General features: G+C 31.3%; 1 protein-coding gene across 5 annotated transcripts; it reads right to left on the minus strand.

The window, feature by feature from the left end:
* Nucleotides 1–3,170: 3,170 nt before the first annotated feature.
* On the minus strand, nucleotides 3,171–7,896 carry LOC112730361 (transcription factor EGL1). Of its 5 annotated transcripts, none has more exons than XM_025780452.3 (9): nucleotides 7,399–7,896; nucleotides 7,071–7,201; nucleotides 6,310–6,567; nucleotides 5,937–6,033; nucleotides 5,792–5,806; nucleotides 5,515–5,571; nucleotides 4,543–5,430; nucleotides 3,777–4,241; nucleotides 3,171–3,537 (listed from the first exon to the last, which is right to left on the minus strand). In XM_025780452.3, exons 1-9 carry the CDS (start codon nucleotides 7,399–7,401, stop codon nucleotides 3,466–3,468), a joined length of 1,986 nt encoding a protein of 661 aa, XP_025636237.1. In that variant the 5' UTR covers nucleotides 7,402–7,896; the 3' UTR covers nucleotides 3,171–3,465. The 5 variants fall into 5 exon arrangements, with proteins under 5 accessions (XP_025636237.1, XP_025636258.1, XP_025636262.1 ...); XM_025780473.3 differs by having other exon boundaries at nucleotides 7,362–7,896; XM_025780477.3 differs by lacking the exon at nucleotides 5,792–5,806.
* Nucleotides 7,897–24,099: the final 16,203 nt, after the last annotated feature.

Genomic DNA, 24,099 nt, shown 5'->3' on the forward strand with positions numbered 1-24,099 from the left:
AATAGATTAATAAATTTTTAGTAAAATTTATTTTTATATTAATAATAGTATATAATTAAAATATAATTAATTTAAAAAATAAAAAAATAAAAATTAAATTAAATTAGATATTTTCATATACTATATAATTAATATTTGTCACAAAAAATATTAAAAAATGTATAGCTGAATCGTATATATGTAGAGGCTACTTTTATAATAAGAAACCATTTATTTATATATAATATAGTTTAGAGAACGGCCTATTGTTAAAATAATGAATTCATCATTGTATGTGATTATGTAATTCCAAATTAAAAAGGTTAACTCAAATACATTATGGTCCAAAACATGATTCATGTGTATTCTGAAAATTTTAAACCAATAAAAATAGAAAACTGACCAAAAAAATTTTGTGATTAGGCTTATGTATTCTTTATGTACTTTTATTATAATTAATTACTATTAATATTAAATTAATAAAAAAATAATTTAAGTAACAAAATTAAAAGCAACTAAAATTAAAAATTAATATATTTTCAGTAAAAGAAAATGATTACTATTATTATCATTATATTTCTCTTTCGTTTTTGTCTTTAAGTGTTGTATAAATTTTATATTTGTGCCAAGCCTTTAGTCTATACTTGAAATCTAATTCGCAATCAGGTTTCCTCTGAATTCATATCAAGCCTTGATTGGGAGGGAACCTGACAGCGGATTAGATTTTAAGTATGGACTCAAGGCTTGGTACAAATATAAAATTTATACAAGACTTGAGGGTAAAAACGAAAGGGAAGTATAATGATAATAATAGTAATCATTTTCTTTTACTAAAAATATATTGATTTTTAATTTTAGTTGTTTTTGATTTTGTTATTTAGATTATTTTTTTATTAATTTAATATTGATAGTAATTAACTATAGTAAGAGTACATAAAGAGTACATAAGATCTAGGAGTGTGCATGAGTCGGGTGAAACTGGGTTTGATGTGATTCAGACCTGACCCAAAATATGTACTGGGCCCATTTTTGGGACCCGAACCCGACCCTAAACCCGATGAAACCTATACCCTTTCGGGCCACAACTATACCGGATGAAAACCGGGTGAAAACCGGACCGTTAACATTATATTACCTTGATAGTTAGCATTTAAAAATATCCAAATTTCCAAGACTCCAACCATTATTTGACATGGTAAAATTCACTTAGAAAAATATAACAAGAACCAACTCTTCTCTAAAATTAAAGCATAACCATAATCAATACTAATATTGCCTAATAACACCAAATATTTAAATCAATACAAATAACACAATATTATACATTAGTCTAAAGTCTTATACATTTTAAATATAAAACATTAACTTATAGTCTTATATATAATGACTAATAACACAAAATATTAAAGTTTATAATACTTAAATTCTACATAATAATAGCCATCATCCATCACTAATAATACAAAATATTTATTGTGTATGGTGACCGGGCCACCGAGCCGATTTCGAATGACCCGAGCTATGATCTGAATCCGACCCGAAATAATGACCGGGTCTATTTTTGAGATCCTTACCCGACCCTAGACCCGATGAAATCACACCAAATTAGCCCCTAAAATGATCGGAATCGGGCCAGACCGGGCCATGCTCACCCCTAATAAGACCAATTACATTTTTTTTCTATTTTCTATTTTTATTGGTTTAAAATTTTGAGAATACATGTGAATCATGTTTTGGATCATAATGTACTTGGAGTTAGTTTTTTTTTAATTTGGAATTACATAATCACATACAATGATAAATTCATTATTTTAACAGTTGGCCGTTTTCTAAACTATATTATATATAAATAAATGTTTTCATATTATTAGGAAAAAGAAATGCATCCCTTATTTATGTACCCCATAGTCAACTATGCAAATAAGATATGTATTTAATAAATCAATTATTTCATCTCATTTCATTAGTACAACCATAATAAAACACTAACATGAGATTACCAAAACAATAAACAGTTCATAAATGTGAAGTTGTTGTGATTAATCAGATAATGATAAAACAAAAAGGGTTCGTATCCAACAATATGAACCAAACCAAAACAAATCAAAACAAAAATAATATGATCAAATATAATAAGATCATGATCATAACTGTAACGAAAAGAAATTCAGGTATATATAAGCAAGTTGCCAATGATTCAAATACGTATATCTTTTCAAAAATAAATGATTGCATATAAAAAGAAGAGATGACACTCAAATTAGTTGAGCAAGTCAATTTATCCGGTAAACTACCGAGAGCTCATGTAATCCATGCCGGATTAATAGTATTTTGGGCCGGAGCAATGAATCTATTTGAAGTGGCTCATTTCGTACCCGAAAAGTCCATGTATGAGCAAGGCTTAATTTTACTTCCCCATCTAGCAAGGCTTAATTTTCCTCTTTTCGGATAGTAAACAAGGACTTGTTTGGGTGAGTTTCTAAGAAAATATCTTTTTTCGAGTTATTTTTTTTTAAAAGATCTTATGGAAAAGTAAAAGTAATTTTATGTTTTGGTATTTCATGTAAAAATATCTTTTTGTTTATCAATTATGTTTGGGTATAACAATATAAAAGTACTTTTTTTGTTTATTTATTATATGAAAAATATCTTTTTTAAAAGAAAAAGATCTCTTAGAAAAAGATGTAAATTACAGCTTCTCAAAAAAGATGTTTTTCTGATTTTTCTAGTACTTTTACTTTTACTACTACAAATTTGTCAAACACACTAAAAAATAAAAAAAATATCAAAATAATAACGCTCAAACAATCACTAAATTGTTGCTACTTTTTGGAAAAAAAAATTTCAAAGTAATATTCATAATAATAGAAAAAAAACAAAGCCCACGTGAAATTGGGCTAATAAATATGACTTTGTTTTGTCTTCTTCTTCGTACTTTCTTTGTTACTTGCATCTCTTTACACAAATGTTTGGCTAATCAAAATTACTATGTGGACAAAAAAAATTAAACACTATGTATTTATGTATAAATATATATGTTTAATTTATTTTTAATATTTATTTTTATATTTTAACATATATTTTATACAAATATTTAATTTAATGACTAATTTTTTATGTAAAAGTAGCATGGTTGTTACGAAATGTAGTTTTTTCTTAACTTGCAATTATAATTTATAAATACATCAAGAGACAAAAGAAATAAAGTAATACTATCATTGCCATACATTAATAATAACTATTACTTCTAGCATAATAGAGTGATTTAATTTATACACCAAATTATGACAATTGACAAGGCCAAACTAAATTGAACAATTGAACTCATACAAGTGTAACAAAGTTTGCAACTAAGAACAATAATAATGTCTCAGATCATAATATTACACGTTAGGAAGCAAACCATAGTCATGGAGTTACCAAGTTGAAGTAACTAACACAATAAGAAGCATTCAATACTCAGAGAAGAAATCCAAATGGACAGAGTCATAGATTTCCAGACACTTTCCAGAGTGCTTCTTTGATCATCCCCAGCGGCGCAGTCGCCGTGCCTCGAAACTGAAACAATTTCATAAAAGAATTCATTCAAACTTCACAAGAAAATTATTGAAGGAGGAAGGTAAGAAACAAAGAAAATAGAATTCTCAATAAATGGTTTAGTTTAATTATTCTGAATGTCACTAAATTTTGTTATCAAGTTCTTATATTGTACAACGATTTATACAATGTAAGAACTTGATTACAAGTTTTGACTTAATTGAAAATTGAATAAAATTATAGAATCTATGACAACAAACCTTGGATTTAAGTGTCAATGTAAGAACACCTTCATTTGTTGATGACTCAACTGAGTAAGCATCCAAATGCAGATTGTTAATAGCATCCATGATATCATGCAATATATATTCTCTATAAGGACATTGCATCTCAATCAAAACCTCTTGCTCCTTCATGTTAACCTTCACATCCAATGGCTTATTATTATCTTCTTTAGACACAACAAATCTGTCTATTTCTTCTATGTTTTTTTCATCAATGTCACAAGCCTTTCTCTTGTTCATCATCCAGGGCTTCCTCATTCCCTTATTGTAAACCTTTCTGGCTTCATAGTTATCTGATATCTGCTCTAGCATATCTGGACATTTTCTTTTGGTTCTCGCTTCTGAATCCGCCATGTCCATGTAAGATTCTAGTTCTTCCACTCTTGTCTCAAGCTCTTTCAAGTACTTAATTGTGTCACCTAGGATCGAAATCTTCTCCACCTGTATGCAGTGACAAATCCAGAAAATTTTGATAACGGAGGCAAACATAATAAGATAATGGGATTAATGTATTTATAAATCTATATACTTCATAAAGAGGATATTTTTCTATGTTTACAAAGTGACCTCATGAAATACCTCAATTTCAATATGTTTTAGATGAATTGGCTCCTTTACAAATTACAAATCATTGCAATCCCATACACAAATCAAATTTTAGATGAGAATTGTAGCATGCAATTTCGAAGCTATATAGTTCAAATCCAATAACATTGATTTTAAGAGTATGAAAACAAAGTACCTCACTTATAGGATGAGGAATTGAAGACTTGAGAATCTTATAGTTTCCAGTTTCTCTTATTTTATCAGATAGGACATTTTCCCTGAACTTGTCATCAGCATTTTCCAATCTATTAGTCCATTCTTTTGTCTCATTTTCTTTCATTGATTTGATAGATGAGAAACTCCTATGCATAAGAGGGACAGTAAACAGAGTCTTCTTCAACAAGCTTTGCTCCAACCGCAGCCGATTTTGCTCACAGATTCCTCCTTTCTTCCATTTCACGAAACTTGATTTGCAATTTGAGTTACTAGCATACGGATTCTGCTTGAAAGCCGATGATCTCCCAAGAAGAGCAGAGAGTATTCTTGTGTAGCTCAAGTGTTCATCACTTGCTGCTGCATCCAATGAACTTCTATTCAAATGATTGAAGCTTTGAATTCCCCTCATTAGTTGAACATCCTTTGAAGCCTTTCCCCGGTTTTCGGACGCCTCGGATAGACAATCACAAGAACTCAGGGAATCAGGTGCACCATTGCTCAAGGCATCATCATCATCCATGAAATGAACTTGAGAAGAAGGCCCTCCATTATTGATTGCCTCAACCATCGATTCTCCAACACGGCAGTTGTGCTCGCAACCATTAGAACATCCATCAGGAGAATCCACGTTGGAATCTTCTTGCAGTTCCTTGATAGGATCTTGATCAAGCTTGATTTCTTCAGCTGGGGAACATGAGTACTCCAAAACCTTTGTGTCAACCAAAACATGTTCACCATTGGAGCATGGTTGAAGTTTGTCATCATCAGGCTTATTGAGTGCTGATGAAGATTTATCAGAGCAAATAGGCTTTGAGAATTCCAAGAGACAAGCCTTCACATGTTGAATAAGATTAGGGTCCTCTGGCACCTAATTAATCATAATCCACATTTAGAACTAACACTGAAAAGAAAATGAAACCAGAATCATGAAGAAAACAATGAAAAATTTTACCAGTTCAGTTGTACCAATCTCAATAACACCCCCTAGATAGGGAAAGCACACCACAGTCTGAAAAACAGGTTTGAAACACAGTATGAACATTGAGATCTTTGTTACTGCCATAATGTAATGATCAGAAAGTATCTCCTTTTGCTTTTGATACCAACTCTTTTGGTTGAGAAGACATAAATGACTATCTAATATCACAAATTACAAGTATGTTTCTCTTCTTTAAAAGCTCTCTATAACCATAAATTTTTAATCTCTATTGAGAGAATGTAACACAAACCTGAATTGATGCACTCTGGGGAGTGGGCACAGCAATTGACACCAATGTCCAGATCAAAGAATTGTTAAGATGAAGAAAGTCACATGTGTCACAACAATTAAAAGCAAAAAACACAAATGATAAATTTATAGGGGTAAGTTCCAACCTTTGCAAGTAAAGAACGAGAGAAAACTTTACTATCTGCATATTGAGCATTGCATAACCATATCGTTTCGCCGATTTCTAGTGCTCTACCAGGCAAACTGTGTAACAAGAAGGAAAATTGAAGATCTATGATAGTGAAATATAGTAAACAAAAAATTTACATATTAACTACAAGAACTTTGACAGAAAGGAATAATACATGTTGGTCTGTTTTCTTACAGCTAAATATTCTATATAACCAAAAAAGGTGAAATCAATCTTTCTTAGAAGTTACTGTATCTTTGGGTTTTTGATTGTGTTTAGAGTCCCTAATTAATGTGAGTTCATCCAAACAGTCTCAATAAATTAAAAAAAAGGAGAAGAAGATGATATACCTTTGATTAGGATAGAACACAAAGGACATGCAAACCAAATAATACCACTCAGAATCTGAAAGATCCTCAGGAGACAATGCAGCTGAAGGCCTTTTTGTTTGTGGATCAGATTCACCAACAAGAAGGAACTTGTACAGTTCCTTCAGCTGCTCACTCCTCTGAACTCCAATTTTGTCATTCTTGATCTCCATTGTTGTTTGCACTGTCTTCATTGTCTTAATGTCTCCATTGTAGTACCCTTCCCTCCATTCCAGCACTCTATATGTGTTCAATCATCACATTGTTCACATTAACATAAGTTTAAGTATCAAAGTAGCTTAGCAAGTTGGCCTTATGTTTCAGTAATCTCAGTGGAAGTTTCTGTAATGGATATGAATCAAGTTTCATTTGGTTACATTGTTTCCTTCTTGTAACTCAAGATCAATTTTCTTTCTTTCCTCCTAAAATCTACTCATCAAACTCTGTTGTTTCACTTTACTATCTATTTATGAAGAGGAAAAAAGTAGAAGTAAAAGTAAAAAATAAAATAAAAGAACATAAAATTCATTTTACATGATATATGAAGCATCAACATCATTCTTTTTTTATCCCTGCATAATGAAAGCATTATGTATGTCTCAAAAAGTTCTCATAAGGCAACCGCTTCATGAAACTAAAGACACATGATCATCATATACACAAGACTCATAAGAATAAACATGAGAGAAAAGTGGCATTATTTTTTGTATTCTAAGAATATTTTTTTTTTTCTAATTGATTACCCTTCTTGGGTTGTTGAAGGTGCCCAGAAAATTCCATAACTCCATTGAACACTTCTTACTGCCACAGCTAACTGTGTACTCAAACTCTTCTGCATCTTCTCATGTTTTGGACTCCAAGAAGAAGCCATGGCCTTAAAAACAACTCAAATGTCATAAAAAACCTGCACCTTCATGCAATGATTACTTCCATTTTGGTATCATATAAAGGAATCAATAGAAAAATAAATAAATAAAAAGAACAATTTCAACAGTACAAAAAAATTTAAAAACAGCTGAATACAAAGTACACACCCCACAGATGAAAACAACTTTAGCTCACTGAATTTACCATGTGACTGTGGAGTGTTGTTGTTAAACTTTATGCAAAAAATGTTGAAACCAACACTGCCACATTGAAACGAAGGGAATCAGTTTACAATTTCTTCTATTTTTAAGTCTAAGGTGGTGGTGGCAACAGTAATTGAAGAATCTAAAGTGTTGTACTATAATTTATTTCACTCAGAATATATATGCATAATGCATGTGTGGCATTTTGCTTATCATTACACTGCTTTCTTGACCGTACTGAAATCATTAGAATCTCTCACACACACACACATACATTCATAGTGAAATTTTAACAAACACCTATCGTGCAGATTAGGTTCACTACATAATTGCCTTTTGTGTCTTCTCATAGCTAATTTTTCTTCTGTGCAAAACTTTCTACTTAATAACATGGAGTTTAGTTTTGATGTAATGTAACATAAGTGGTATTTTTTAGAAGGAACATTAATTTTGATAAAACTATGTTGTCTATACTTAAATAGGTGTCTTTATAGTACTAGTTGTGTCTTGTGTGGACCAAAAAAAATAGTACTAATTGTTAATAAAAGTACAAATCTCTTATTTATAAAGCTTTCTAGGACAAATTAACTTGGGTTGATCGAATTATCAACTTAAGCGAGTGTTTGAAGTTTAAATCTCACTTTGTATATGCAGTAACTTATTAGTTAGCAAACTTAATAAAAAACCTTTTAAGGACAATAAAATATTGAATCAAATACATTTGAGTTGTTGACTCAAAAAAATTATTGCCTTTGGATTAACCAAGACACTTAATATAATTAGCATTTAGTTTATTTTTTTAAACATCTAACTAAAGATAGGGTCGTTAAAATCAGCCAAATCCATCGGACCAATTTGTTTATCCATTTAAATTGGTGAATTTTGCCTCTAAAATTAAGTCCGTTTAAATTTCGAGTTAAACGGATTGAACCCGATTAACCAAAAAAAATTTGGGTTAAACGAATTAGTTCGCAGGTTAAACAGGCGGCCCGTTTATTTTTTTATATTTTTTTAAAAAAATATCACTTTTAGCCGATATTTTTTTCGATTTGAACCAAAATCTAACTCATCAAATGAAAAAATACTATTTATTTAGATTTTTTGACCTAAAAATAATATTTTTTGTCAAAATATTTTTTAAAAAATAAAATAAAATAATAAACGAACAATCCCGTTTAATTCATTAAACTAATCACAAACAATTCAGACTAAAAAACTTGCGAATAAAACGAACTTAAACATGCCGGGCCTAAATGGTCGGACTGGTCCGTTGACAGCCATAACTAAAGGTTGTTATACCAAATACAATTAATTAGAAGAACTAAACTCATTAAAATAAAATAATAAATTATGTTTTTGTCATTTGGGGTTTTTTCATGTTAAGGGCTTTATATTTTGTAAATGTGATTTTTCATTGTTAGTTGTTTTGTCATTTGGCCCACTCAAAGATTGAAAACTCTCTGGAAAGCTCTGCATTGCATTGCAGTGCAGTTGCCAGTTTATTTGTCTTTAAATGCTTTTTCATCATGACCAAATACTTTTATTTATTTATTTATTCATTATTCTTTGATATCAATTTTGATGACAAGCTAAGATACTTATTCATATTGGTAAAAATTCGTTTCATAATTCTCATTTGGAGAGTGAAAAAGGCAGATAAGATTAAATGAAAACAAAATTTAATAAAATAATGAAAATAATACTTTAAACCTATTTCCTTCCTAACAGTCGACTCTTTTTTGAGATAATAGTATTTTTTTAAAAAAAATTACGGGAAAAATGTTTATAATTAAGATTTGATAAAATAAGATTAAATAAGTGGTTAGTCATTATAAAATGTAAGATTTTTTTGCTTTAGTTATTACTGTTAATTTATTTATTAAATGCTAATACATTAAGGTAAATTTTTACTTTAAACTTTAAATTTAAACATTTAACCTATCATGTTAATATTTAATAAAATAAATTAATAACCAAGATAAAAACCAAGAGACTCTAATTTGCTTGTACCAAAATTAAGAAAAATATATTTTATGAAGAAGAAATTACGAAAACAAAAAATTATTTAAAGCTATACAATAATACATGTACAATTGTGTAGAACCTATGCACAATTACTCAAGAGGGGGTGAATTGAGTAATGCAACAACAATTTATCTTTTTGCGAAATTTAAGGACAATATATAAAAGTGTTATTGTACTAGTATTTTTCCAAGAGCTTAACTCAATTGCTAAGCATTTATAAGGAGCTTTTACTTTCCAATAGACACTGACTCAAATAAATTGATCAAGATTTTCACCAATCGGACTTAAGCCACTCCTTAAGTACTTACGAAGCTACTTTTCGATCACAATTTATTTGCTCAAAAGTAAAGAGACAATATTATTGAAGAGATGAGTTTGGAGAGAAGCAAACGCTATTTAGAGTGGTTCGGCACAATCTTTGTCCTACGTCCACTTTCTTTCTCAATCGCAATTGAGAAGTTCCACTATTGCCAAGCTTCAAGGTGCTCGCGCAAAACCTTTTACAATCTGAGTCCTTAGTTTCTAACACCTCACGGTATATGATCACCACTCGTATACTAACCCACTCCACTTAGAGATACCTTCTCTAAGATTTGCCTTGAGTACTTAGTATACCTCTTTGGTATCCTCACCGACTATAGTGTTTATAACTCTTGACTCAACCTTGGAGATCACACTCCAATTTACAAGGTGTACAAGAAAAACAATTCTCAAAGAATTGTTGAGATGAAGTGAGTGCTCTCTAGAAGAGCGTGTGATTACAAGTTTTGCACTATTGAACCAATTGATATTACTCTCTCAAAATGTGTATTATATCACTTGAAAATGTGTAGAATGTAAGAATATGAATGAGGTATTTTTCTAAATCAAAAACATGTGAAATAAGGCTTCAATCCATCCATTTATAGATTTCCCAACCCTTAGAAACGTTGGGGAATTAATGGGATGGAGCATTTATGTCAAAACTAGCCGTTTTTTATGTTTTTGAATTATTTGCATCGATGCATAACACTTTGCATCGATGCAAATGTGTCTTTGATGCTGAAATTTGAATTTTCAGCTAGGTTGCATCGATGCAAGCATCTTTGCATCGATGCAACAAGTCGTTGCATGCTTTGCATCGATGCAAACCTCAAAGAATGGTTTAAAAAACACTTCAAAATGCTTAGGATTGATCTCAAACTTGTTGGAGTCAATTCCTATGCTTTTGTACCTTTGAAAACAAGTTTTTAAAACCTTTTGGCTAGCATTGAATTGCAAGATGTGCATCAAAACATTTTGTGAGTGTGTGTTGAGAGATTTAACAATTGGTTCTTAACAAGAAGTTACCTAAGTCCTAAGACTCTATACTTGTCTTCAAAAGTTGTGGACTTGAGTTTCTTGTTGTTGTTGTGTTTGCTTTCAACTCTTCATGTTTGTTCATTCAAGTTGTTTGTTGGTTTGTCATTCATCAAAACCTACGAATACAAACTTCGCATACAAGCAACATGATTTACAATTTCCCCCTTTTTGATAATGACAAACCAATTTTGAGGATATGTATTTATAAATGATTTTGAAAGCAACGATAATGCACTTTGTTTTATAGAAAACTTTGGAGAAGACCTTTTTTTAAAAAAAAAACTTTTGCAAGAGTTCCCCCTAAATATGTGCATTTGTTCCTTTAAAAGGGTGTTTATCAAAGGAAAATGATTTTGATATCAAAGTTTTTGCTTTAGCGGAAGTCTTTTTTGAAATCATTGTTTTGCAAAACTTTTTCTTTCTTTTCAAATCCTCAAACTTCTCTCCCTTTTTAAATCTTCAAATATTTCAAATCTTCAAATATCCTCAAACTTTTCTTCCCCCTTTTGACATTATCAAAAAGAAGAGAGTTTGATTTCCTCTTTTTATATATGATAAACATGCATATTTCCCCCTAAAGAAGTGAAATATATCAAAGCATGCATATTAACTTAAAATAGGGGTACCAAGCCTATTTTGAGTCATTTACTAAAAAAAACATACAAGCATTAATCATTAAACAGATATCAAAGTATTAAACCATAATAGAAATCCTTAGCTTACTAGGAGTTAGTTCAACAGTTCATATACTCAATTAAACATAAAGCAATAAAAAGTGACTTGATGAAGAGGAGATAATCAATCTTGGTCTTCATTATCATCACTATCCTCTTCATATGGTAGGTGGATGCCGAAATGCTCATATAAGTCATCAATACGACGATCCAAGCGACCCGTGCGATGATCTACACGAGACACACGACGATTAAGTGCTTCAAGTTGCCTACCATGCTCTACTTCAATCCTTTGGATGTTTTGGTTGATCGATTGTAATTCTCTCATTACATCAACCAAGGAGGGTGGTTCTTGAGCTTGAGGTGCTTGTGGAGGAGCTTGCTCTTGAGGATCTTGCTCATCAACATTTCTTCTTCCCATTTTATTGAAAAGATGAGTGTTGATACAAGATTGGGGTGGTACTTCCTTGGCAATCTCATTTGATACATCAATACCAACATAATCGAAGACTTTAGACCATAGGCAAAGGAATCCTAATCCACCATTCCTATCCTTCATCTTGAGCCTAATCATATGTTGTAATATAAAGTATGGCCAATTAATCTTAATCCCATTTATCATAGCCCACATGACAATCAAATCTTCATCAGTTACATTCGCATGCCCGGATATTCTAGGTTGCAATACATAGGTGACTAGATATAACAAAGTTCTATGTTCCGCACTCATTGAATTGCAACTAATTTTGGAGTGAGCTCCTTGTACAAGGTTGAACAGATGCATGGCATTTTTCTTGGAATAACCCCATTCATCAATTGGGGTTTTACCACCTTGAAACAAGTCACCTTGATTTGGCAACTCCCAAATGGTGGCTAACTCATCATCATCTAGCCTATAATCCTTTCTTCCTATCTTGAAGAACAATGTGAAATTTGATTCATCTCCCTCAACAATCTCAATCATGAGTGTACTATAGGCTATGGCAACTAAATCCGGATAATATTTACTCTTAATTTGAACAAAATCCATGAGACCTTGATGAACTAGAATAGCCTTAAGAGTATCAAACTTATGAATGACAAGAAGGGTCGGATCCAAATACCTCGGAGGAATTTCCTTTCTTCCGGCGAGCTTCTCCTCATAGAATTGAAGATCTTCATTAGAAGCAAAGTACCTTGCCAAATGATGATTACTTGGAGGTGGAACCACACTTGAAGAGCCTTTTGACTTCTTCATGGTTCTCTTGATTCTAGGCATTGTTGATGATTTTGTTTTATGGGTTTTGTAGAGGAGAGTGTGGGGACTTCAAATATGTAATTTGTTTGTAGTGGGTATCAAAGTTTTGTGAGTTGTATGAAGGTATGTGTGAGCTTGTTTTGGAGGTTATGGAGGTTTGAATGTGGGGATATGAGTTGTGAGGTTGAAGATGATGAAAAAGGGGTTTTGTTTGTTCAAAAAAAATGCCAAATTCACGTGTTTTTGTGTAATTTGGTCGAGTTTGCATCGATGCAATAGGCTTTGCATCGATGCACATAGCACGTCGTGTGCTTTGCATCGATGCAGAACTTGGTTGCATCGATGCAACATGCATCATTTGCCCAAAATCACCAAAATTTCATCCTTTGGGGGTTCTTTCTTCAAACCTTTGAGTTCCATCATGTATATACTCACTTAAACCATTATAAACTTCAATTTGTTGATCCTCCATTGTTTATAATCTTCAAATTCTTCAATCTACCTCAAGATTGATCACTCATTCATTAACTCATAAACCTACAAAACAAAGGCTAATTGGATATCTCCAATGCTTAAGTTAGTAAGAGATACAAAAAATAGCAACATGAATACAATGAATTCAAACAAATCATATTAGATTAGAATCCAAGATACCAAGTTCATTTCGGATGTTAAAAAAAACTTTCTTTACATAAAGGTTTAGTGAAGATGTCCGCTAGTTGTTTACTAGTTTCAACAAATTCAATAACCACATCACCCTTTTCAACATGGTCTCTTATGAAGTGATGTCTAATCTCAATATGCTTGGTTCTTGAATGTTGAACCGGATTCTTGGTTAAATTTATTGCACTATTATTATCACATTTGATAGGAATGTGGTCAAGCATGAGTCCATAATCCATAAGTTGTTGTTTCATCCATAAAATTTGGGCGCAACAACTACCGGCGGCTACATACTCGGCTTCGGCGGTAGACAAGGCTACACTTACTTGTTTCTTACTATACCATGAAACAAGAGAGTTTCCTAGCAAGTGACAAGTGCCGCTAGTGCTTTTCCTATCCAATTTGCAACCGGCAAAATCGGAATCGGAATAACCAATCAAATCACAGGTGGATCCTTTCGGATACCACAATCCAACCTTTAATGTTCCTATGAGATACTTCATAATCCTTTTTACCGCACTTAAGTGAGATTCCTTAGGATTAGCTTGGTATCTCGCACACATGCATACACTAAACATGATATCTGGTCTACTTGCCGTTAGATAAAGTAATGATCCTATCATGCCTCTATACTTCTTTACATCTATGCTTTTACCTTGTTCATCTTTGTCAAGGTAGCAAGTAGTGCTCATTGGTGTGTCCATTGCCTTAGCATTGTCCATTCCAAATCTTTTGAGCAATTCCTTGCAATATTTGGTTTGGCTAACGAAAGTTCCTTCTTTTCCTTGTTTGATTTGAAGACCAAGGAAGAAGTTGAGTTCGTCCATCATGGACATTTCAAATTCACTTTGCATGAGGTTGGAGAAAAACTTGCAAAGTGATTCGTTAGTTGAACCAAATATTATGTCATCGACGTAAACTTGTATCAAAAGAATATTTTTGTTTTCAATCAAGATAAATAAAGTTGTATCAACCTTCCCTCTTCTAAAACCCTTTTCTATTAAAAACTTGCTCAAGCGTTCATACCAAGCTCTTGGAGCTTGTTTAAGACCATAAAGAGCTTTCTTAAGTTTAAAAACATGATTAGGATTTTCATAATCCTCAAAACCGGGAGGTTGTTCAACATATACTTCTTCTTTAATGAAACCATTAAGAAAGGCACTCTTAACATCCATTTGATAAAGTTTGAAGTTATAAGAGGATGCAAAAGCAAGTAACATCCTAATAGCTTCTAATCTAGCTACGTGAGCATAAGTTTCGTCATAATCAATGCCTTCCTCTTGATTATAACCTTTAGCTACTAATCTAGCTTTGTTTCTAACAATTGTACCATTTTCATCGAGTTTATTTCTAAAAACCCATTTTGTTCCTACAATTGTTTGATTACTTGGTCTAGGCACCAATTCCCAAACGTCATTTCGTTTGAATTGGTTAAGCTCCTCTTGCATTGCCATAGCCCAATGTTCATCATCAATTGCGGACTCGATGGTAGATGGTTCAATTTGAGAAACAAAAGCACTATATGCAAATAAATTTCTAAAAGTGGATCGAGTTGTTACCCCTTTCGAAACACCACCAATGACGTTGTCTAGAGGATGATCCTTTGAAGTACGCCAATCCTTTGGAAGTGCATTTATTTGTGCTTGTGATGGTTCAATTTCTTCAACTTGAACACTATCCTTTGTTGAGCTTGTAGAGGCTTCATTTAAATCCTTTTCTTTGTCTTCACCATTCAAATTTAGTGAACCAAGGTTTTCTACATTTTTATCAAAATCTTTTCTAGCACAACAATGGTTAGTTTCATCAAAAGCGACATGAATACTTTCTTCTATAGTCATGATGCGTTTATTATATACTCTAAAAGCTTTGCTAGTTAAAGAGTAGCCTAAGAAGATTCCTTCATCAGCCTTAGCATCAAATTTGCCTAAGTTATCTTTTCCATTATTTAGAATAAAGCATTTACAACCAAAGACGTGAAGGTGGGAAATATTTGGCTTTCTTCCTTTGTACAATTCGTACGGTGTTTTCTTAAGAATAGGTCGAATGATAATCCTATTCATAACATAACACGCGGTACTAACCGCATCCGCCCAAAAGTACTTAGGAATATTAGCCTCATTGAGCATAGTTCTCGCCATTTCTTCTAAATGACGATTTTTCCTTTCAACCACACCATTTTGTTGTGGTGTTCTAGGAGAGGAAAAATTATGCTCAATGCCATTTTCTTCACAAAAAGTTTCAAAAAGATTGTTTTCAAATTCTCCACCATGATCACTTCTAATAGATGATATATGCAAATTCTTTTCATTTTGAATAACTTTGGCTAATCTTTTGAATGCTCGAAATGCATCACTCTTGTTTGCTAGGAACAAGGTCCATGTAAATCGAGAGTAATCATCAACAATAACTAAAGCATAGTAATTGCCACCAAAGCTCATAGTTCTAGAAGGACCAAATAAATCCATGTGCAAAAGTTGTAATGGCCTTGTTGTTGAAACAATGTTTTTTGGATTTAAAAGAGGCCTTTACTTGTTTTCCCTTTTGACATGCGTCGCAAAGGACGTCTTTTTCAAAACGTAACTTTGGTAAGCCAATTACTAACTCTTTAGAGACCAATTTGTTAAGATGGTCCATGTTAGCATGAGCTACTCTACGATGCCATAACCAAGTTTCATCATTTTTGCTAACAAGGCATTTCACATCATTTGAGGAAACTTCATTTAGGTTAATCATGTATACATTGTCAACACGGTGCCCAATTAGCACAATTTCATTTGTGTCTTGCATTTTTATCAAACAACATTTTGAATCAAAGGTGACTAAGTTTCCTTTGTCACAAAGTTGGCTAACACTAATGAGATTATGTTTGAGACCTTTGACAAGTATAACATTATCTATGGAAGTGGAAGGATTTTTACCAACTTTTCCAACGCCGATTACTTTGCCGGTGTTGTTGTCTCCATAGATCACGTTTCCTCCGTTTGTAGGCTCTATTGCGGTGAACTTTGATTCATCGCCGGTCATGTGTTTGGAGCATCCACTATCAACATACCAATTTGTATCCTTAGCTCCAACACGTACCTACAAAATAATTAAAATTGGGATTTAGGTACCCAAGTGAATTTGGGTCATTGATGGTTAGTATGAGCGTAATGCCCATATGGTGCCCATCTCATATCTTGACTACGAAAGTTTATATGTTTAATTCTAGTAAAGCATACGGGTGCTATATGACCTACTTTATTACAATAATGACATATGACATTTGGATTATGCATCCTATGCATGTTTCTAAATGGTTGCCTAGGTTGTTCCCTAAATGCAACATCTTTTGATTTGTATACATTGTGATTATAATTTCTAAATGAAGCATGTTGAGGAGGATGTTTAAAGGCTTCATTCCTTTTAGGCATGCTTACCTTTTGGGCTTGCGGTTGCCTAATAGGAGTTTTAACATTTTTAAATTTTCCTTTTTCAAAACCCAAACCTTCCTTATTATGAACATGCTTTTGGTCTTTCAACATTTTATCTAAGTTCTTTGAAGATTCATTGAACTTAGCTAAAGTGTTCTTAAGATTTGTAATTTCATTTTCATGCATTTTACAAGATTTGTATGGATCACTACTTGTGCTACACTTGTCTTTTCCAAGATTAATATTCTCGTTTTTCAACATCTCATTTTGTTTTAAAAGTTCCATATTCTTTTTCTTTAGGAGAGAATAATCTTGGGTAAGTTTTGTGTACACCTCAAGTAAGGCATCATATTCATCTTGTAAATTAAAGAAAGTGGGGTTGTCATTACTAACCTTTTCTTCGCTTGCCATTAAGCAAAGATTTGCAACCTCGTTGTCATCAGAGTCGGATTCATCATCGTTCTCCCATGATATGTATGCTTTCTCCTTCTTCTTAAATTTCTTGTTTTTGTCCTCCTTTTGAAGTTTTGGACAATTGGGTTTGATGTGTCCAACTTCTCCACACTCATAGCATTTTGGTACCTTTGTTTTGCTCTTGAAGTTTTTCTTCATTGCAAACTTATTGAATCTTTTTAATAAGAGTGCAAATTCTTCATCTCCTTCTTCTTCATTATCATCACTTTCTTCTTGCAGTGATGTTGTTTTAAGGGCGAGACTTTTCTTCTTGCTTTCTTCGCCTTTTTGTCTATTTAGCATAGTCATTTCATAGGTGAGAAGATTTCCTCGCAGTTGATCAAAAGTAAGTTGATCATAGAGCCTTCCTTCCACAATGGCGTTCACTTTGGAGTTCCATTTTGGTATAAGGCTTGTAAGCACCTTGGTCACAATTTGTTTATCATTGTATTTTGTACCAAGCATGCTTAGATTGTTGAAGATCTTGGAGAGTCTTTCAAGGGCTTCTTCAATGCTCTCTTCATCTTTCATTTTGAAGTTTTTCCATTCATGAACCAACATAAATACCTTTGATTCTTTAACGTGGTCGGTTCCTTCGTAAGTGATTTGGAGTTTATCCCAAATCTCTTTAGCGGTTTCACATGTAGAGATCTTCATATAATCATGCTCGTTAAGTGCACAATGAATGAAGTTGATGGCTTTATCATTCATTGCCACTTTCTTCCAATCATCGTCACTATATTCATCTTCTCCTTTCGGTACTTGCTTTAAGACGGAGACTCCTTCTTCTTTAGCGCTTGTTGTCTTTGTTGGAATGTGATTTCCATTTTCAATTACTTTCCAAATTCTCACATCTTGAGAACGGATCCAAATTCTCATCTTATTTTTCCAATAAGAGTAATTTGTTCCGCTAAAAAGAGGAGGTCTAGCGGTTGAGTTACCTTCGCTAGTGTTGTTGTTGTTAAAGCCTGTGCTTGCCATGATCTTTTCCCTTAAACGGTTAAGTCTTTCAAAGGGTTAAGCTTTGATGCCACTTGTAGAACCTATGCACAATTACTCAAGAGGGGGGGTGAATTGAGTAATGCAACAACAATTTATCTTTTTGCGAAATTTAAGGACAATATATAAAAGTGTTATTGTACTAGTATTTTTCCAAGAGCTTAACTCAATTGCTAAGCATTTATAAGGAGCTTTTACTTTCCAATAGACACTGACTCAAATAAATTGATCAAGATTTTCACCAATCGGACTTAAGCCACTCCTTAAGTACTTACGAAGCTACTTTTCGATCACAATTTATTTGCTCAAAAGTAAAGAGACAATATTATTGAAGAGATGAGTTTGGAGAGAAGCAAACGCTATTTAGAGTGGTTCGGCACAATCTTTGTCCTACGTCCACTTTCTTTCTCAATCGCAATTGAGAAGTTCCACTATTGCCAAGCTTCAAGGTGCTCGCGCAAAACCTTTTACAATCTGAGTCTTTAGTTTCTAACACCTCACGGTATATGATCACCACTCGTATACTAACCCACTCCACTTAGAGATACCTTCTCTAAGATTTGCCTTGAGTACTTAGTATACCTCTTTGGTATCCTCACCGACTATAGTGTTTATAACTCTTGACTCAACCTTGGAGATCACACTCCAATTTACAAGGTGTACAAGAAAAACAATTCTCAAAGAATTGTTGAGATGAAGTGAGTGCTCTCTAGAAGAGTGTGTGATTACAAGTTTTGCACTATTGAACCAATTGATATTACTCTCTCAAAATGTGTATTATATCACTTGAAAATGTGTAGAATGTAAGAATATGAATGAGGTATTTTTCTAAATCAAAAACATGTGAAATAAGGCTTCAATCCATCCATTTATAGATTTCCCAACCCTTAGAAACGTTGGGGAATTAATGGGATGGAGCATTTATGTCAAAACTAGCCGTTTTTTATGTTTTTGAATTATTTGCATCGATGCATAACACTTTGCATCGATGCAAATGTGTCTTTGATGCTGAAATTTGAATTTTCAGCTAGGTTGCATCGATGCAAGCATCTTTGCATCGATGCAACAAGTCGTTGCATGCTTTGCATCGATGCAAACCTCAAAGAATGGTTTAAAAAACACTTCAAAATGCTTAGGATTGATCTCAAACTTGTTGGAGTCAATTCCTATGCTTTTGTACCTTTGAAAACAAGTTTTTAAAACCTTTTGGCTAGCATTGAATTGCAAGATGTGCATCAAAACATTTTGTGAGTGTGTGTTGAGAGATTTAACAATTGGTTCTTAACAAGAAGTTACCTAAGTCCTAAGACTCTATACTTGTCTTCAAAAGTTGTGGACTTGAGTTTCTTGTTGTTGTTGTGTTTGCTTTCAACTCTTCATGTTTGTTCATTCAAGTTGTTTGTTGGTTTGTCATTCATCAAAACCTACGAATACAAACTTCGCATACAAGCAACATGATTTACAAATTGTACATTGACCGTAGCGGGACAATATATACATGCATAATACCTCCCTTTAAAATTCAATCCTACCTTACTCTCATATTAAAATTTTACACTCGATTTTACCTGATTCAACCCACGATAAATCAAATTTAAAGAATGTTAAGATACAGCATTTTTGTTAAATTTTGGCCAACATTTAATTATTAAAAGGAAATTAAATAATTTTATATCATTAGATGCAATTTTACACCATTAAAAATATTATTAATGACTAATTAATGGCTAAAAACTACAAAATCTCCTAATCCCTAGACTTTCTCATCAAATTTTTCAATTAAACGTAATATTTAATTATTTCGTAATTCATAAAAATATTAAATAAAACGAAAGATACAAAATTAAATTTATATTAAAATTAAAAATAATAAAATTATAATAAAATTTTTATTAAAATTACAAAAATAAAAAAAATATGAGTTCGATCTCCATTAATTCTATTATATATATAATAATTTTTAATCATATGCTATAATATATTAAGGGTGTGAATTGGTCGGCTTAGATTATATATATTTAAACTCGCACCTGACCTTATTCATACATTAACTCGCCTTGCTCTCAACTCGATTCACTATGAATTGAATTGTTAATCCTAATCAAATAAATTAAATCGAATTAAATATTTGCAGATAAAATTAGTATAACTAGCCCTACTTTATATGATGCAAAATGGCATCATATGCAGAAATTAACCCTACACCAACATTGTACATATTCTTGTTAGTTATGTATAGAGAGTTAAATCTTGGTCTTTTTTTAATTTTATTTTTAAACTAAGATTCTATTGAGATACTTTAAATAGAAAATTAGGAATGATTTTGTCTCTTGATGGGTTAAAAGTCAAAACAGAATTACGAGCAAGATAAGTTATTGTGAAGTATAGCGGGATATGATAATTAGGAGATTATTTTGTTTTGTCTTCTATAGTGCAAAACTAGAAGCAGAAAAAAAAAAGAGAGAGAGAGATAACACACAAATGTATCCTAGTTCAGTTATTCAATGCAATATAGCTTACATTCAGTCTCCATCACAACTATGGCGAAATTCTATTATCTTTCAACAGAATTACATTCACCAATTCTTCTTAGGATTCTATACACAATCCTATCTGAGACAAATTCAGTTTCTAACTCAAACTATACTTGACTATGAACTCACCGTAGCTTTCAACAGTAAAGTGCTCACCCAATTTATAAAAGAATCCCCTCAAGATCATGACAACAAAACAAAAAAAATTTACAAAAAAATTATGAAATAAATTTAGGCTTTTCTCCAAGACTAATTCTCTTGCCTTTTTCTACTCAATGACTTTTTTATACAAATCTCACTTTATACCTTTTACCATTGAAAATAAAGAAAGACTAAACTGAAAAAATAAGATATTTAATAAAAATCATGAAGAAAAAGAATGAATAGCTCAATGAGTTATGGGAACCCAAACTTTGTACTTTCTCTCCTTACTCCAATCCTTGACCGTTCACCCCTTTAATAGAGGAGTGAAGCTTCCAAAGTTTAAAACTTGCTTCAGCATATGTTTGATTTCTTCTCCCAAAAATCAGAAGCAGCAGCGGCGTGATAGAGAAGAGATAGGGTAGAAGTAGCGACTGAATCATACATGCAACCATATTTTTTATCTTCTCTTTCAACCTTCTTCATCTTGCTTGTTGAATCTGAATCCTTCATTCTTACTTTAACTCTAAGTCAGATTTTTGAACGTTGATTCGCAGTAGAGCTCCATAATCTTCAATATTTTCAACTTTCTACTTCTGTGCTTTCAAAGAGAGAATTTGTTCATCGAACTTCAATGAAGCACAAATCTAAAAAATTTTTTTTGTTATTTGCCCTTCGCATATGATCTTACTTTTTGCCCTAACCTTTTTTATTTTTTTTTTCTTTGTTTGGATTTAGAAACTTGTCTTTTGTTCTTCAATTTTGTCCTAACTCTAATTTTTTTTTCTTACTTTGCTTTAAAGAAATCACGTGGGTGATGGACTAAGAAAAGAAAGAGTTTCGTTTCGGTGGTGTGGAGTTTGGTTTAAAAGCAAATGGAACTTGAATTACTTAGTTAGCAGTGGAAATGGATTCTCTCAACTGTTAAAAAAAATTGAGAATGTAAAGTGTGATTTTAACTCTTCATTGTTCTCTTTTTTATATTTATTTTTTGTTTTATTTATAAAACTAATGATGGAAGATCACACTTTACTCTCTTAATTGTTAAAAAAATTGAGAGAATCCATTTTCATTAGCAACTAAGTAAATGATTAGATTTAAACGTGGATGTGGACCACTGATTTAGACTTGTTTTTATTTGGGTTATACTTGATTTCATTCTTTCGGCTTAGATACTTGATTTTGTTTCTGATAGGTGATTTAGTGATAATAGCAAATATCTTCTCGGACCATTAAGTGTGTGTAGAGGCCTGAAATCTTATTTTTTGGACCAATTTGATTTGTTTATTTTTCTGTACATTTAACATATTAATTACACATATAATTAGTTTTTAATTTAATAATAATATTTAATTATCATCTTAAAATATTGTTAGTTTTTCAAACTCAACAATAATAAAATAAAATAAAACAAACAAAAAAAATTAATTCTTTATTATTTTTGATATTACTATCAATAATAAAAAAATTACACTATTTTATTCTTTGTCACTCAAAAATAATATGTTAATAATTATTTCATCACACGATTCTTTATTTTTTAATATACTATTATTATTTTTAACAAAAAGTACACAATTTTCTTCCGTACACAACCGATAATCCTCTTTTAAAATATGTCATCACCACTTAAATAACTTAAATAGAAGCATTGCGTTCTAAATCAGTACTTCTTCAACACCCAACTCACCTAACATTTTTGAAATGTGCACTATTTTTCATTTTACTAAAAGCATTTAACTCTTGTGATCCTCCTTATTCTATAAAATTTTTTTTCTGTAATATAATAAATTTTTTTCAACCGCTTTTGACAATTTATACATACAAACTAAGATAATAAATTAATAAATTATTGAGTATATATCTGATTAGGATCAGCTTCCCAATTTGATTGAAAATTTTTGCTTTTTATAAACTAAACTTCTTTTGACATTTTATATATACAAACCAAGATAGTAAATTAATAATAATTAATAAATATTAAATAAAATAAATTTTAATTATTTATCATTAATTTTTTTATTAAATAAGATAAATTTAATCATTTTTTTTTCTTCCTAACATTATCGATATATTATACATTATAATAGGATATTTAGTTTTAGTAATTAACCATTTATATTCCATTAGTAAGATATTATTGTCGAAAAGAGTGTGTATATATTAATTATCAACAATGTTAGGAAACTAACTCTATATAAGTCAAGAATCAGTCAACTGATAAATCAAAGATACCGATAATTTTAACCGGATATTGCTACTGATAGACACACGAATGTTTATTAGTTGTTCCATATACTTTTCCATTAATTATACACTATATAATAAGATAGTTGGTTTTAGTAAATATTTATATTCCATTAATAACTTTCCTTATAATAATCAGATACATATAAAAATGTTCAGTTCAAACAATAACCCTTCACATATTCTTTTAATTATTTTGATTTCCTACTTAATTATCTATTTTCTCTCTCATCAATTGTGCTTATTGATTAACATAAAAGGAATTATATATGAGATCAAACCTTTTATGTGAAAGAATTATTAGCATGATTGATCATGAGAAGTTTAATTTGTATGGTATTCATACATTGAAGTCTTAAGTTCAAAGTTCAAACTTCTTTGTCGCCATATAATTAAAAAAGAAAGCATGATTGTATAAAAAACAAAACATATACATGTATTATATGCCATTATTATATAGGTTAGGGCCTTAAGAAATTGATATCATAATAACTAATCCATCACGGATTAAAATTCCATTAAAAGGTCTTAATTTAATAGAATCAAATTGTAGTTTATTCAAAATGAAATATGTTTTGTACGCGGATTATTAAATTTAGTTAATAGGGTTAATATTATTATTTATGTATTTATATTAATTAAATTATTGTATCCTCAATTATATTTTTTCTCTTAGTTATTTTCTTTTGTTTATCATATGATGAACTTCAGTGGTGTTATTATTATGAGTTTCCAAAAATCAATAAAAGGGTTTTACATTGAGAACTAATACTTTATTTTTTTTTTATAAAATCTTAAATTTTTCTATTATAATAACTTGTTTTTATAGTAATATAGTTCTCTTAAAATCTTATAACTCTTTATATTGGTTCTTTCAATGAGCGGTGAATCAAAAAGGAATATTTATGCAGAATTTTGCTTACTACATTGAAAATTTTACAGGATATATAAATAAAGTTGGTAAATCAAAATTAT

This window comes from Arachis hypogaea, chromosome 2, assembly GCF_003086295.3.
Source record: "Arachis hypogaea cultivar Tifrunner chromosome 2, arahy.Tifrunner.gnm2.J5K5, whole genome shotgun sequence".
In the NCBI taxonomy this organism is placed as follows: domain Eukaryota; kingdom Viridiplantae; phylum Streptophyta; class Magnoliopsida; order Fabales; family Fabaceae; genus Arachis; species Arachis hypogaea.

Excerpts from the sequence above, each read along its gene's own strand:
- LOC112730361 (XM_025780452.3), bottom strand. Across the intron at positions 6,568-7,070 it reads CCTTCAACAACCCAAGAAGG|AGTGCTGGAATGGAGGGAAG; the intron begins GTAATCAATTAG and ends GAACACATATAG. Across the intron at positions 4,242-4,542 it reads TTCCTCATCCTATAAGTGAG|GTGGAGAAGATTTCGATCCT; the intron begins GTACTTTGTTTT and ends CACTGCATACAG.